Raw genomic sequence first — 14,112 nt, forward strand, 5'->3', positions numbered from 1 at the left:
AACATAATGGACTTTTTATCCTATAAATCAATACTTACAAGATTATTATTAACTAATCCTTTTATTTGATTTTGTTCATACTTTGTATTATTGATATATTTCTTAGCGGTTTTCTTCTTTGAGTTATTTATATCTAAAAAAAAAAAAAAGTGCCTTTCCATGTAAAATACCTTTTTCTCCCATCTTATTAGGAGTTTCAAATTCCCTACTAAAAAATTTCTTTCTCTCTCTCTCTTTTTTTTTTTTTTTTTTTTTTTTTTTTTTTTTTTTTTAAATTTTACATTTACGTTTATATATTCATTTATAAATTACACATTCCATTTCTAAAAGAAAAAAAAATAAGTAAAAAGAAAAGCAAAATGAGCACAGAAGTGCAATCAAAAGCATCTAACCAAATAAACACAATGAATATAACAACACGCGCGGGTGGTGCATACATCCCACCCCATCGTTTACGTCAAATGCAACAATCTATTACTGACACAAGCAGTGAAGCATATCAACGTATTACCTGGGAGGCATTAAAAAAATCAATTAACGGTCTCATTAACAAAGTCAATACATCAAATATAAAAATGATCATACCTGAATTATTCGGTGAAAATCTTATTCGTGGTCGAGGATTATTTTGCCGCAGTATGATGAAAGCACAACAAGCTAGTTTACCATTTACACCTGTCTATGCAGCTACAACAGCAGTTATTAATACAAAATTACCAGCAGTAGGTGCATTATTATTGACGCGTTTAATACTTCAATTTAGAAGAGCTTTTAGACGAAATGACAAGGTAATTGCTAATAATAATAATAATAATAATAATAATAATAAAAACTAGTATAAATATATGTGTCTAACATTTGCATTGCTTTAATAGACCTCTTGCCTTGCAACTACTATGTTTATTGCTCACCTCACTAATCAGCTTGTTGCAGACAAAGTTCTTGCTCTTCAAATATTAGCCCTCTTGTTAGAACGACCCACAGATGATTCAGTTGAGATAGCAGTTGGTTTCATGCGTGAAGTTGGAGCACTTTTAGCACAAGTTTGCCCTAAAGCTAATAATGCTATCTTTGAAAGATTTAGAGCAGTATTACATGAGGGAGAAATTGATAAACGTATCCAGTATATGATCGAAGTTTTATTTCAAATTCGAAAAGATAAATATAAAGATAATGAACCTGTTATTCAAGAGCTGGATCTTGTCGAAGAAGAAGATCAAATTACTCATAATATTAGTTTAGATGATGACGACCTTGATCCAGAAGACATGTGTAATATATTTAAATATGATCCAGATTATACAGAAAATGAAGAAAAATACAACGCTATTAAAGCTGAAATTCTTGGTGAAGACTCTGATGCAGAAAGTGGCTCATCAGAGGAAGAGAGTGGAAGTAGCGATGAAGAAGAATCTTCGGATGAAGAGGAAGAAGAAGATAGAATGGAAATTGTTGATAAAACAAATGATGAAGTTATTGAATTGAGGAGAAGAATTTATTTGACAATCATGTCTAGCGTCAACTTTGAAGAAGCATGTCATAAATTAATGAAGTTAAATATCCCTGAAAAATACCAGGTAAGCATAAATATGAATCACACTATGTTATTCAAGTTATTAAAATTTGTATTTATAAATGTAGCCTGAGTTATGTAATATGGTTATTGAATGCTGTTCTCAAGAACGTACTTATCTGAAATACTATGGTTTAATGGCAGAGCGTTTCTGTAAAATGAACCGTTTATGGGTAGATACCTTTGTTGATTGCTTTACCGAAGTCTTTCAAACTATTCATCGTTATGAAACTAATAGACTTCGTAACATTGGTAAATTATTTGCTCATCTCTTTAATACAGATTCACTTCCATGGACTGCATTTCATATTATTCGATTAACAGAAGAAGATACCACATCTGCATCTCGTATCTTTATTAAAATTTTATTCCAAGAGATCAATGAATTCTTAGGTTTAAAGACCTTAAAGGAACGTATAATGGATCCATACATGTCAGAAAGTTTGGCCGGTATGTTTCCTAAGGATAATCCAAAGAATACACGTTTTGCTATTAACTATTGGACCAGTATTGGACTTGGTGCACTTACAGAAGATTTACGTGAGTGGTTAAGAACTGCTCCACAACAACGTATCAAACAAGATGAGAGTGACAGCGACAGTGATTCTGAAAGTGATAGTGGCAGCAGTACCGCTAGTAGTTCCTCTTATGATAGTGATTCCTCTTCATATTCAAGTAGTAGTAGCTACAGTAGTCGTAGTAGCAGTAGCAGTCGCAGTCGCAGTCGCAGTCGCAGTCGCAGTCGCAGTAGCAGTAGCAGTAGCAGTCGTAGTCGTAGTCGCAGTCGCAGTACGAGTGTTAGTAGCCGCAGTCGCAGTCGTAGTCGCAGCGCTAGTGTTAGTAGCCGTAGCAGTCGTAATAGCTATAGTGTAAGTCGCAGCCGTACTCCAGTTTCAAGTAGAAGTCGTAGTCCTGTTTCGCGTAGAGACCATCGTCGTAGCCCTGCTAAACACTCTAGTTATCGTAGTCCTAGTCGTAGTCGTAGCTCTAGTCGTAGCCGTAGTCCTGTTAGACGACGCAGCCCTACTAGACGTAGCTCTACTAGACGTAGCCCTATTAGACGCAGCCCTATTAGACGTAGCCCTATTAGACGCAGCCCTATTAGACGTAGCCCTATTAGACGTAGCCGCCGAAGCCCTAGCTATAGTCGCAGTCGCAGTCCTATTAGACGTTCTAGTCGTCGAAGCCTTAGTCGTAGTCTCAGTCCTAATGCTCGTAAAAGCTATCGCGATCGTAGTCGTAGTTCTAATGGGCATAGAAATTATCGTGATCGTCGCAGTCGTAGTCCCAGTTATCGTAGATAGTAAATATACAGTTTTTTTTTTCCCTCCCCTTCTTATAATAGGTATTTGATTATTTATATTTTGCACTTTTGAAAAACAAAAACGATTCAAATAAATATTGTCTATTATTATAATTAGTGTAATCATTTTTCGTTTTATTTATAATAATAATAATAAAAATAGATTTAACAATCTTTTGTATTATTCGTTGCAACAAGTAAAATGTCATCTGGTTGTTGTAATAAGGAAGAAGCAGTACGCTTCTTTGTCATTAAACGGTGTTTAGATAATTGACGATAGCATATGGACATGGAAAAATAAATAAATAAAAAAATGGTAAACACCCACATAAATAATATGTTTGATTCCTGTTTCACAACTGTTTCTGCTCCATGTTCTATTTCAATTGTAGTTTGAGTAGCAATAACCGGTAGTTCTTCCAAGGTGTTCGAAGGAAGAATAGTCGTTGTGGTAGCATGCTGTTTTACTATTTTTCTAATTATTTTAAACTCTGTTTCTGGAATCAAATGGAAATTATCATAATCAAGCTATATCATATATAATCAATCAACTTGAAAACATATATACATGTAATATATTAAACTTTACAACTACCATCCCTTGTAATTTCAATTCAGTTACTGGTTTTATTGCTTCCATGTTCCAACCTACATTGACGGGCCAATCTTTTAGTTTAGCATCAATATGTCCCAAGACTGCAGTTGAATCAGGCTCAATTTGATCTTCTTCATCTTCATCATCATCACAGGCTACTGCAGTGAATAAAGTCTCGTCAAAATCTTGAAATTCCCCCACTGTTTTATTTGTGTATCTATCTTTAACAAGTAAAACAATCCCTTGATATGCATACCGACCTGTCAAATGTATATTGACAAGTGACGGCGAATCAGTTGATATCTTTACACCATAACAATCTGGACAGGTTGATTTAGAAGGTCCATGCCCTATTGTCGCCATCTTATTCATGTTGCACTACCATAAAGGTTAGCTTTTCATGTTGTTCTTTTTTTTTTTTTTTTTTTTTTTTTTGTACGCCTTAACACTCTATGTACATTACTGTTCCTGGTGCACTAGGATACGCAGTAACCCAACTTATCCATATTATAAACGTCAAAAGTATATTTTTCATATTAAAGCAAAAGAAAGACAACGACAACAAAAAATGATTTTTTTTTTTTTTTTTAAAAAAAATAATATAATAAAATAACCAATAGAATTTACTTAACAATTGGGATAATTCCTTTTAACTCTGATGTAAACCTAATCTATTTTTTTCTGATTCAAGACGAGCATATAAAAGATAAAGTGCCATTTGATTACTTTCAGGTGTACCAGTAATGGTTACTAGTCTTTCATTAGCATCTCCATGAGGATCAGCAATCTTGATGTGACTGCCACTTAAATGTCTAATTTCATTAATTTTACTTCCACCTTTACCAATAATACAACCAACCTACATAAATTAAAATAAGAATGAATAAACATTTATACATAACATATCTATAAATACACATCATCATCTTACCATTTCATTAGGAATGAAAATTTGTTGAGCTTGAGTAGCAGAGTTCATGTTGGTCATACCGGTCATGCCAGCCATGTTATTCATACCCATTGCATTCATTGCTCCCATGCCGCCCATAGCAGCCATAGTATAATCATTTTGTTTTGAAGTAGGCATACCAGCATAACCAGTAGTAGTAGAAGGCCCAACTCCATAATAAAACTGACTTGCAGCAGCACTATTCATCGGGATAGAACCCATATGTATCATACCACCATATCCCATAGCAGCCGCCGCAGCCGCCGCCGCGGCAGCAGCAGCGGCAGCAGGATTATTATTACTGTTGTTATTATTTGATCTCATGCCCATGTAATTACCATTACGATGGTTACGACCATGAGCTGCTATAGGCCTATAGGGTACATTATTGACTGACCCACGGTCAGGATGGTCTAATAATGTCTTAGCAACACGTTGTACAGCTTGTTGAATAGAATGAGGCGTGCCTTGAATAGACACAGTACGTTCAGTAGATAAGGGCAGAGATTCTTCTGAAGCATTTAAACGAGCACCACTTGTTTCTTGAATCGATTTGATGGTATTACCCAATTTGCCTATCAAAGTACCCATCTTACTATCAGGTACAAGTAATTTAATAACTAATGTTTGTTGCTCATTGCTCTTATCGTCTAATTGAGTATGTTCAGATAATATCTTTTCAGCAACTAATGAATAAGCCTAAATATAAATATATATAACACATTGAATGCTTTGTTTATAATCTCAAGCCTTTATTGCTTTTTACCTTGGCAACAGCATCAACAGGACCAATTACTGTTAAAATCCTTTCATAAGCCCCAGGCACTATTTCGGAGATTGTGACACGAGCAGATGATGCTTCACGAATATCACTTACATTTTTTCCGCCTCGACCAATAATGACACCAGCATCTTTTGTACTTACTAAAGAACGAATTGCTATCGTTTCATTTCCTTCTTGTTCGGTTTTTTAATAATTGGATCTTTACTAATACTCGAGCGTGCTTTATCGTCTATTTAATAATGTTAAGAAAAAAAAAAAAAAAAAAAAACTCAACCCAACCCCTTCCTTTCTATTCTATTCCTATTCTATTTAATCTGTAAAAGATAATTGTATATTTACCTTTTTCAACTTCAAGTTCTTCTATTGTTTCTTGTTTAACATTATCTTCTGCGGATGGAATAAAATGAGGTGCTTTTGTTTCCGGGTCTGGCACAGCAAGTCGCTTAGGATGACGATCTTCGTGATTACTTGCTTCATAATCGGAATCCCATTCTTCTTCATCAAAACGAGGTCTTTTTGACCTATCGATAGGTGAACCAGTGTTAGCTTCGTTGTCTGACATCTATATTCAATTAAGTAAACACGTATATATATATATGTATATATATGTATACAAATATATATGTATATTTATATGTATATGGATATATAATATCCTTATTTTGCAAGTTACCTTATTATGTGTATAAAATTTATATCCTTATTAAGTAATGGATAAAAAGAAAAAAGAAAAAGAGAATTGGAATGAAAATTAAAAAGCAGAAAAGTGAAATAATAAGGGTTGCTTCTGTGATGTGTGAATTATAAAGAAGTGAATTTGTGTTCTGGGAAAGAAAGATTAAGAGAGAAAAAAAAAATGTAGTGTAAGGATTTCATGTTTCAACATTTTATATTTATATTAAAAAAATAAACATATAAATATATATTTTCTTTTATTTTCAATACTTCAACATGTGAATGTTAAGGTATTGAAAGAATAAAGAAAATAACATGTAGATTTAATCATGGTTTTTTTTTTTAAGGAAAAAAGAAAAATAAATAAATACCAGTGAATTCGAACAAGTGCCTATTTATGGTTGTAGAGGGAGTGAGATGGGAAGATCCAAGTTAATAATTTTTTTTTTAAAGAAAAAAAAAATATGTAAAGAAATATATACCAAAAAAATAAATAAATGAATAAATAGATGTGAATATGAATTTATTTTTTTATCTGTAACGGATTGTAGAGATTTTATTGGATATAGTTTTTTTTTTCAGCTTAAGATTGATACTGTGTCATTCCTAAACTGTTGGACAAACAAATTCATTTTTTAGATAAAGCTATTATGTAATATGGATCCATAGTATACATTAGAGATGATCTTCTGCAACTAAAAAATTAGCTATTCATCAGACATACTGGATATAATTATGCAAGTTTATAATGTCACTCATATAAGTTCAATCACATTGAATAGTTGAACAACCCTTGTTTGGCTGGGAGAAGCAGAAGGGCTCTTGTATACGAGTATGTATGATAGAACATAAAGGTATTCTTGTTATAAGTCTGTCAGTAGTTCCTTTAAAATTATGTATCCATCATTCTCAAAACTTCCTCTCTCACAACTGCTTCCTTTCTGTGGCAGCAAGCCTTTTATACTGATACTAATGAAAAGATTCTATTATCTTACATAAATGTAATTATTCGCCAAGAGCCTGAACTGTTTCTTTATAAAATCAATAACTCAGTATTGTACCTATTATTGTATCGAAAAAAAAAGGTATTTAACATGATAGTATTCTGGTTACATCTATGGCAGCCTTCAGAATTATTATGAGGGTCATGTAAAACAATTCAATCCTTAAATATGTGTATTTACTTTAAACTATGGATATTAGATATGCAAAAAAAAAAAAAAAAAAAAAAAAAACTGCAAGAAAAAAATAAAATAAAATACTTAAAGACATTAAAACTTTCCAATGGTTAAAAACTCTTACAAATATATACTCAAATGCATAATATGAAACAGCTAAATCAATGCTAGTAAAAGATATGCTTGATATCTCATCACTTTCTATTTGGAAGGGAAAGACCCAGAGTTTTTACTTGAGACATTGACATAAAGTGTACAGTGCAGTTTCAACCTTGAACGATCAATATATTTACATGTCAATTGTTTAAAAATTAACATTATTATTTTTTTTTTCCACTTGTTTTCGCTCTTCATTAACCCAAAGAAGAAGCTGAACGACTGTATTACAACACTAGGTTAGGAGCTTTACAAACATATAATACAATTTACTTGCTTAATTCTTTCAAATAAATAAATTTGAATACCAATTGTAATAACCTCAATGCACATGAAAACATTCTTTTACATTCATTCATAGGAAAAACGGGTTAAAGTTATACAGTTGAACAATTATTCATCATACATCATCTTTCTAATCTCTTACAAAGATGGAATGTAATTCACAATACTAACAAGCTAATTAATTAAAAACTTAATCAACATCTCAATTACAATTTCAACGCACAAAACATAAACCAATCAATAATTCGAGGATGAGAAACAGAATAAAACAGACAGACTATATGGATGATGTAAGTAAGCAACATTCTCTCATAGCGATGAAGAAGAAAAAAAAAAGGGATTTTTCTTGTTCTTCAACAGATTCTTAATTTCTCAATATTTTTTAAAAAAAAACTTGTCTGTTTCTCCTCTTTGATAATGAAAGGTATATGATACTGTGATATCCATGAATATAGATATCGACAGGTGCTTTGCAATTGAGATGTTCAAGATAAAAACAAATAGTGTAATTAAATGAACATCATTGTTTATTTTGCAAAGGTTCATATATAGTATGGGTGTATAATTTATTCTTCGTCTTCCTCAGCATCATCACCACCAGCGGCAGCAGCAGCTCTCTTTCTCTTGACACGACCAGCACGACCACCACCATAAGGAGAAGTCAAAGCGAAATCAATGTGCTTTTGAGAGTCCAAACGAACAATGAAAGAAGGAACATTGACGATTTGCTTACCAACACGAATGTGACGTTGACGAATCAAGACACGAGCATGATGGATAGACTTGGCAAGACCCAACTTGAAAACTTGGGTTTGAAGACGACGTTCCAAGAAATCTTCAATCTTAAGAGCCAAAACGTAATCGAGCTTCATACGGGATTCGTCAAGGACACCAATACGAACAAGACGACGAATGAGGGCATTACCTTCAAAGAGACGACGAGGATCCTTTTCATCAAGCTTCAAAAGTTCACGAGCAGCACGACGAATCTTGGAAAGAGTGAGACCGACTCTCCAGATTTCCTTCTTGTTCTTGAGACCAAACTCACCAATCAACTTGAGTTCTTGGTCAAGACGAGCGGATTCGAAAGGACGCTTAGGGACAGTGGATGTCTTGCTGTAGGTTCTGGTAGTACCGGTCATACTTTAAAAAAAAGTTTAAGAGAAAGAACTATTAAAAAACAAACAGTTTGAATTAATCTTTATTCTTTTTTTTTTTTTAAAAAAAAAAAAAGTCGAGTAACAAAATTGAATAAAAAATTTTCATTTCCATATTTTTGATTGGCCGAAATAAAGATAAACATAAGCCACATAAACTACAAAATAAAGTGGCGTATTGACTGTATAAACAAAAGAATTAAAGAAAAGGTCTATTAAATAAAATAGAAGAAGATATTATTAAAAGTAGAAAAAAAGTACAGTTAATTTCAGCTTTAATCGTTTATATAAATGTATATGTGTATACGAACAGAATAAAAATTTGAATATTATTACATTAGTATAGTTTTGATTTGCTCTTTTTTTTCTCACTTTAACACCGTTCAAAAAAAAAAAAATCTAAGCCACCACAATTTTTTTTTCTTCAGACTATAATAATAATTTTTTTCTTTTCAGCCTTTTTTTTCGGTCTCTTTCCATACCACTTCGTACAAGATGCCTCACTCGTTCGGTCGTAAGTTTCGAATTAGAAAGATTGTATTGATGAGAACATTTTTCAGTTAATTGAAGAGTTGTTATTTTATTTGTGTTTAATTAGTTCGCGCTCGTACTCGCCATATGTTCTCTCGTAACTTCAGAGAGCATGGTGTCATTCCTCTCTCTACTTACTTGAAAACTTACAAAGTTGGCGATATTGTCGACATTAAGGCCAACGCTGCTGTCCAGAAGGGTATGCCTCACAAGTTCTACCATGGGTAAGATTATCAATTTAAAAAAAAAACAAAAAAAAATAAAAAGTGATGGACCAAATAGCTAATGTAAAAGTATTTAATATAATAGTCGTACTGGTGTTGTTTACAATGTCACTAAGTCTGCTGTTGGTGTCATTGTTCACAAGAGAGTTGGTAACCGTTACATGGAAAAGCGTGTTAACGTCCGTGTCGAACATGTTAAGCATTCCAAGTGTCGTCAAGAATTCTTGGATCGTGTTGCTGCCAACGCTCAAAAGAAGAAGGAAGCTAAGGCTGCTGGTGGTAAATATATAAATTATATAAAGAAATTAAGGTATATAGATTATTGAATGTTATTTCTTTGTATAGTTTCTTTCAACCTTAAGAGAATCCCTGCTCAACCTCGTGAAGCTCGTCATGTTTCTACCAAGGGTAATGTTCCTCAAACTATTGCCCCCATTGCTTATGAGACCCTTATTTAAGGAATTTAAAATAAATAATGAGTGTCGATAAACTAACCATGATGCAATAAAAAAAACCCCTATTTTATTCATCAGTATTTATATTTTATTACAGTTTGTAGTTATTTATTCTACTCTATTTATTATCGAGGAATTAAGATGTGAGAGAAAAAAAAAAGATTAACACTATTGGAGATATGTGTATATAAATACTATAATAGAAGAGGGGCTTGTTTTGTGAAGCATGATATTTATATATACAAAAATATATATTTTTTATATATAGCCTTCTATAGTATTGTTAACAATAATAATGACTCAAGATCAGATAAAGGTGTGTATATATTATAAACATATCTGATTATTAAATAAGATTATGCATAACAGTAAATGTTCATATTTGATCCTAGTTTTGAATTTAGCAATAAGCTACTCTATATAAATATATAAAAGACAAATGTAGTTTACAGTAATAATGAATATAACATGACACACAATAATATTCGTTGTCTGAATAACATTTATACACTGAAACAATACCAGTTTTCTTTCTTTCTTTTCTTTTTTTTTTTTTTTTTTTCAATCAAGTTAACAAACATAATATTCTCATGAATAAAATCCTTTTTATTTGAATTGTTTCAAATTATAACATCATTCAAGCTATAAATTCTTTTTTTTTTTTTTTTTTTTTTTTTTTTTTTTTTTTTTGCAAAGCTTAAATATAATTGAAGTAGTTTTACCTTTCGTGCATATATAATGAAAACAAGAAGAAGTAAAAAAAGGCATACATTACTTTTTTTTTTTTATTCTTTTTTCTTCGTTTCCTTTTCTTTTTTCTCTTTTTCTTTTATAATAGGTAAGTATCACATGGGTGGTGAATGATGTACAACCATGCGTTTTTAACGTTATGGATCGGAAAATAATTAAATTTAAAGTGGAGAACACTAGACTAACGGCACCTCTTTTTAATAATAATTGCTTTCTATTTTGTATATGAAATGAAAGTAATAGTGAATCATTTTATTCAAAGAGTTTCTTTAAAGAAATTTTATAAACGCCAATATTAACAAAAAAGACGTTTTTTTTTCTTGGTTTTTTTTCACGTAAGTCTTTATTTTTTTCTTTTGGATGAAAAAAATCAGAAAAGAAATAGAAAACATATAGAAATACATACATACACATACACATACATATACATATACACATATATATACATATACACACATACATACATACACACACACACACACACACACACACACACAAACTAGTTCTGTTTATTACCATACAATACAGCCGTATTCTTTGATACAAGGTAAATAAGCAAAAGACAAGAAAAAAAAACCAGACATTTATGCAGCTGTCAATTATTAAAAAGATACAAATCCTTCTCTTTTTAGGTAATAAAAAAGGTACAAGTGTGTAAGTTTAATTTTATTACTTAACAATAGAAAACAGTTATTTTTAACTTGGCTGCTGGGATAAACAGATTTTTTTTTTTTATGAAAAGAACATTATAATGTCACGCTAACAATTTTTTTTTTTTTTTTTTTTTTTTTTTTTTTTTTTTTTTTTTTTCATCGTGTGCATGTATTTTCCCTCTCTCTCTTTTTTTTTTTCATACTATTTTTGCTCAAGAAAAAAAGAATATTTTGTCTTTCCTTTTATTTTATTTTTTATTTTTTTATTTTTTTACTTACCTTCTTTTTTATCATTTTTTAGTCAGTTTGACAATTGAATTATTGTGTGATTGTACATTGATAGATAAAAAAAAATATATATGTATATACACACACACAAATACATATATACTCAGCTATCATTTTATTGCTATCTTTTCTTTGATGCATATGCCACAAAGTAATGTAAATACATATATCTACACTATTTTTTCCTTTTTTAATATTATATCTATGACGTCTAAACATATACAATTCAAGATTTTAATAATTTACCAACAACATATCATAAATGGATCCCTCATCCATCCACAAATGCATTTAAACAACCACGAGTATTAGACTGGAGACCATTACAGGGTCAAGTGGATGATTCCTTTCAAATTGAATTAGATATACATGATATCGACCCAAGTCTTTTAAGAATCGCTTTTAATACTTGTTTCACCACATGTCAATATTCACTGAATACAGTCACTCAAACAATGATACTTCATACGACTGTGCCTAATACAGATTATGTTTCTTGTACAAACTTATCAAGAGTCCCTATTTATCTTTTAGTTGTACAAGATCAAAATAAAATTTTGGATTGCTGGTTTATTGGCTATTTCTCATACTTTTTAACAAACGAATTTAATCAATTCAATAATACAACTACAATAGCAGACACTTCAAAACAACAAGGTAAAAATTCAATCTATTTAAAGACATATAAATAACATCTCTTACGCTCTATACCTTCTTTTTTTTTTTCTCGTCTTGTCTCTTTAGAACACATAGTTCCTTCACAACAAACGAATCATAGTACTGATACAGTTCATCTTACACATCCAACATCACCTTCTTCTCTAACAACTAGTATGTATGCACCTACAAATGTATCTTCTTATTATCCAACTACGACACCAGGTTATCTTAATATGGCTGCACATGTTCCTTATATAGGTTTACCTCCAACTCAACCCTCTTCAAGGCCAAGAGAATATTTTGAAGGTAAATAATATAAACCAAGTATTAAATGCATGCATTTTTAAAGCTATTTTTTTTTTTTTTTTTTTTTTTTTTTTTTTTTTGGGAGGGTTTAGAACAATCTATGTTAAATTATTCTCCTAACACATTTCAATCAACTTATCAACATGATAATCAAATGGATACAACATCAGCAGCAGCAGCAGCAGCAGCAGCATCTTTATTAAGTGCACAAGTACCACCGACAGCACCAGCACCACCAGCACCAGCACCACCACCATCATCATCATCTCAACATGAAGGATACATGGTACCTATTGTTGATACACTATCTCAATTTTCACAACCATTACCAATCCTTCCATCTTCTCCTTCAGTCTCTTCAACTACACCACATCCAATACAAATAAAACCTGCTCAGCCTCATCCTCATCCACCTTCATTAGCTATCACATCCACTGGTACCCCCGCTGCTTATCCGCCACCTATCATTCACTCTAATCCATTTGCTAATCTTCTTAACAGGCCTACGTTACATATTGAAAATGACTTGGAGACAATGATGGAGAATTGGACACGAGATGAAGAAAATAACCAACGTCGTCTTGTTCGTTTCTTTCGTCGTCAAGAGGGTAATGAAATCTTTTGTCATTGTGAACGATTCGAGATGCCAAGTATCACTCTTGAACGACCACGGCCTGATCTACGTCATCAGATCCTTGTCTCCTGTATTCGATGGGAGGATGATTATTATATTACATCCGTAGATTGTATCTTTCTGTTACAGCACCTCTTAGGTGTCTCATTTACAGTTGAAGAAAAGAATCGTATTCGAAGAAATCTAGAAGGATTTCAGCCTCGAACCGTAGCCAAGATGAAACCTGAGTCCGCTGAATTCTTTAAATTAATTATGGCCTTTGGTGATCCTAAACCTCGAAATATCGAGAAGGATCTAAAGGTATTTCGTTGGAAGGATCTAGATAAAGCTTTAAAAAAGATTATTGGCAAGTATACAGCAAGTTATAGCAGTACAGCCAGTGTTTTGGAATCGGTAGATCGATAATAACTATAGGATCTCTCTTTCTCTCTCTCTCTCTCTTTTTTTTTCATATATTTATATACATTTACTTTTATATAATTTATTTTTATAATGACTATTTACTACTATTACTTACTCTTACTATTACATTATATATATAAGTATAATTTTTTCTTTTACTTTTTTTTTTTTTTTTTTTTTTTTTTTTTTTTTTAATCTTTTAATAAATAATTATTTGTTATCTTTACATATTAAATGGTTTTTTTAAAAAAAAATAATAATAATTCAAAAGAGATTAGTTAGTAGTAGGTAACAGAGTTGGGGCTCATGTTAAGAGAATTTCTTTTATTATTGAAAAAAGGCAGTTATAAATTGAATCCAAAGTCGATAAATAAATACTTGATTTCTAATATCTAGCACTCTTGTTATGTTGATGATATAGAGTGAGATGGGATGCAATAGAATAGCTCATACATACATTTTATAGAATAACTTATAGTCAAAGTCCTTGATAACGTTTTCTTAAAAAAAATGATTTATTGATTTTTATTCTGTACTCTATAGTTCTAATAACT

General features: G+C 31.5%; 6 protein-coding genes across 6 annotated transcripts; 3 read left to right on the top strand and 3 right to left on the bottom strand.

The window, feature by feature from the left end:
• Window positions 1-263: 263 nt before the first annotated feature.
• On the top strand, window positions 264-2,999 carry BX663DRAFT_497332 (armadillo-type protein). The gene is made up of 3 exons (XM_051525898.1): window positions 264-788; window positions 876-1,577; window positions 1,642-2,999. The coding sequence occupies exons 1-3, from the start codon at window positions 360-362 to the stop codon at window positions 2,875-2,877; spliced, it is 2,367 nt and encodes a 788-aa protein (XP_051386673.1). The 5' UTR covers window positions 264-359; the 3' UTR covers window positions 2,878-2,999.
• Window positions 2,958-4,068, bottom strand: BX663DRAFT_497333 (uncharacterized protein). Its single transcript, XM_051525899.1, has 2 exons — window positions 3,930-4,068; window positions 2,958-3,849 (listed from the first exon to the last, which is right to left on the bottom strand). Exon 2 carries the CDS (start codon window positions 3,841-3,843, stop codon window positions 3,424-3,426), a length of 420 nt encoding a protein of 139 aa, XP_051386674.1. The 5' UTR covers window positions 3,844-3,849; window positions 3,930-4,068; the 3' UTR covers window positions 2,958-3,423.
• Window positions 4,069-4,120: 52 nt separating this feature from the next.
• Window positions 4,121-5,904, bottom strand: BX663DRAFT_466812 (uncharacterized protein; the record flags this gene model as incomplete). The annotated part of the gene is made up of 5 exons (XM_051524063.1): window positions 5,878-5,904; window positions 5,544-5,766; window positions 5,187-5,377; window positions 4,403-5,119; window positions 4,121-4,330 (listed from the first exon to the last, which is right to left on the bottom strand). The coding sequence occupies exons 2-5, from the start codon at window positions 5,764-5,766 to the stop codon at window positions 4,121-4,123; spliced, it is 1,341 nt and encodes a 446-aa protein (XP_051386675.1). The 5' UTR covers window positions 5,878-5,904.
• A 2,157-nt stretch (window positions 5,905-8,061) lies between these two features.
• BX663DRAFT_497341 (uncharacterized protein) lies at window positions 8,062-8,721 on the bottom strand (the record flags this gene model as incomplete). Its single annotated transcript, XM_051525900.1, has 1 exon — window positions 8,062-8,721. The coding sequence occupies exon 1, from the start codon at window positions 8,638-8,640 to the stop codon at window positions 8,065-8,067; it is 576 nt and encodes a 191-aa protein (XP_051386676.1). The 5' UTR covers window positions 8,641-8,721.
• Window positions 8,722-9,068: 347 nt separating this feature from the next.
• BX663DRAFT_497342 (60S ribosomal protein L21-A) lies at window positions 9,069-9,944 on the top strand. Its single transcript, XM_051525901.1, has 4 exons — window positions 9,069-9,169; window positions 9,254-9,410; window positions 9,496-9,689; window positions 9,756-9,944. The coding sequence occupies exons 1-4, from the start codon at window positions 9,151-9,153 to the stop codon at window positions 9,866-9,868; spliced, it is 483 nt and encodes a 160-aa protein (XP_051386677.1). The 5' UTR covers window positions 9,069-9,150; the 3' UTR covers window positions 9,869-9,944.
• A 1,753-nt stretch (window positions 9,945-11,697) lies between these two features.
• BX663DRAFT_548851 (uncharacterized protein) lies at window positions 11,698-13,561 on the top strand (the record flags this gene model as incomplete). The annotated part of the gene is made up of 4 exons (XM_051531107.1): window positions 11,698-11,707; window positions 11,788-12,213; window positions 12,301-12,522; window positions 12,615-13,561. 4 exons carry the CDS (start codon window positions 11,698-11,700, stop codon window positions 13,559-13,561), a joined length of 1,605 nt encoding a protein of 534 aa, XP_051386678.1.
• Window positions 13,562-14,112: the final 551 nt, after the last annotated feature.

This window comes from Cokeromyces recurvatus (genome assembly GCF_025118155.1).
Source record: "Cokeromyces recurvatus strain NRRL 2243 chromosome Unknown BX663scaffold_3, whole genome shotgun sequence".
Lineage (NCBI taxonomy): Eukaryota > Fungi > Mucoromycota > Mucoromycetes > Mucorales > Mucoraceae > Cokeromyces > Cokeromyces recurvatus.

Excerpts from the sequence above, each read along its gene's own strand:
- BX663DRAFT_497342 (XM_051525901.1), top strand. Across the intron at positions 9,411-9,495 it reads CCTCACAAGTTCTACCATGG|TCGTACTGGTGTTGTTTACA; the intron begins GTAAGATTATCA and ends TTAATATAATAG. Across the intron at positions 9,690-9,755 it reads GGAAGCTAAGGCTGCTGGTG|TTTCTTTCAACCTTAAGAGA; the intron begins GTAAATATATAA and ends TTCTTTGTATAG.
- BX663DRAFT_497333 (XM_051525899.1), bottom strand. The coding sequence starts at position 3,843 with ATGAATAAGATGGCGACAATAGGGCATGGACCTTCTAAATCAACCTGT.
- BX663DRAFT_497332 (XM_051525898.1), top strand. The coding sequence starts at position 360 with ATGAGCACAGAAGTGCAATCAAAAGCATCTAACCAAATAAACACAATG. Across the intron at positions 789-875 it reads CTTTTAGACGAAATGACAAG|ACCTCTTGCCTTGCAACTAC; the intron begins GTAATTGCTAAT and ends TTGCTTTAATAG. Across the intron at positions 1,578-1,641 it reads ATATCCCTGAAAAATACCAG|CCTGAGTTATGTAATATGGT; the intron begins GTAAGCATAAAT and ends TTATAAATGTAG.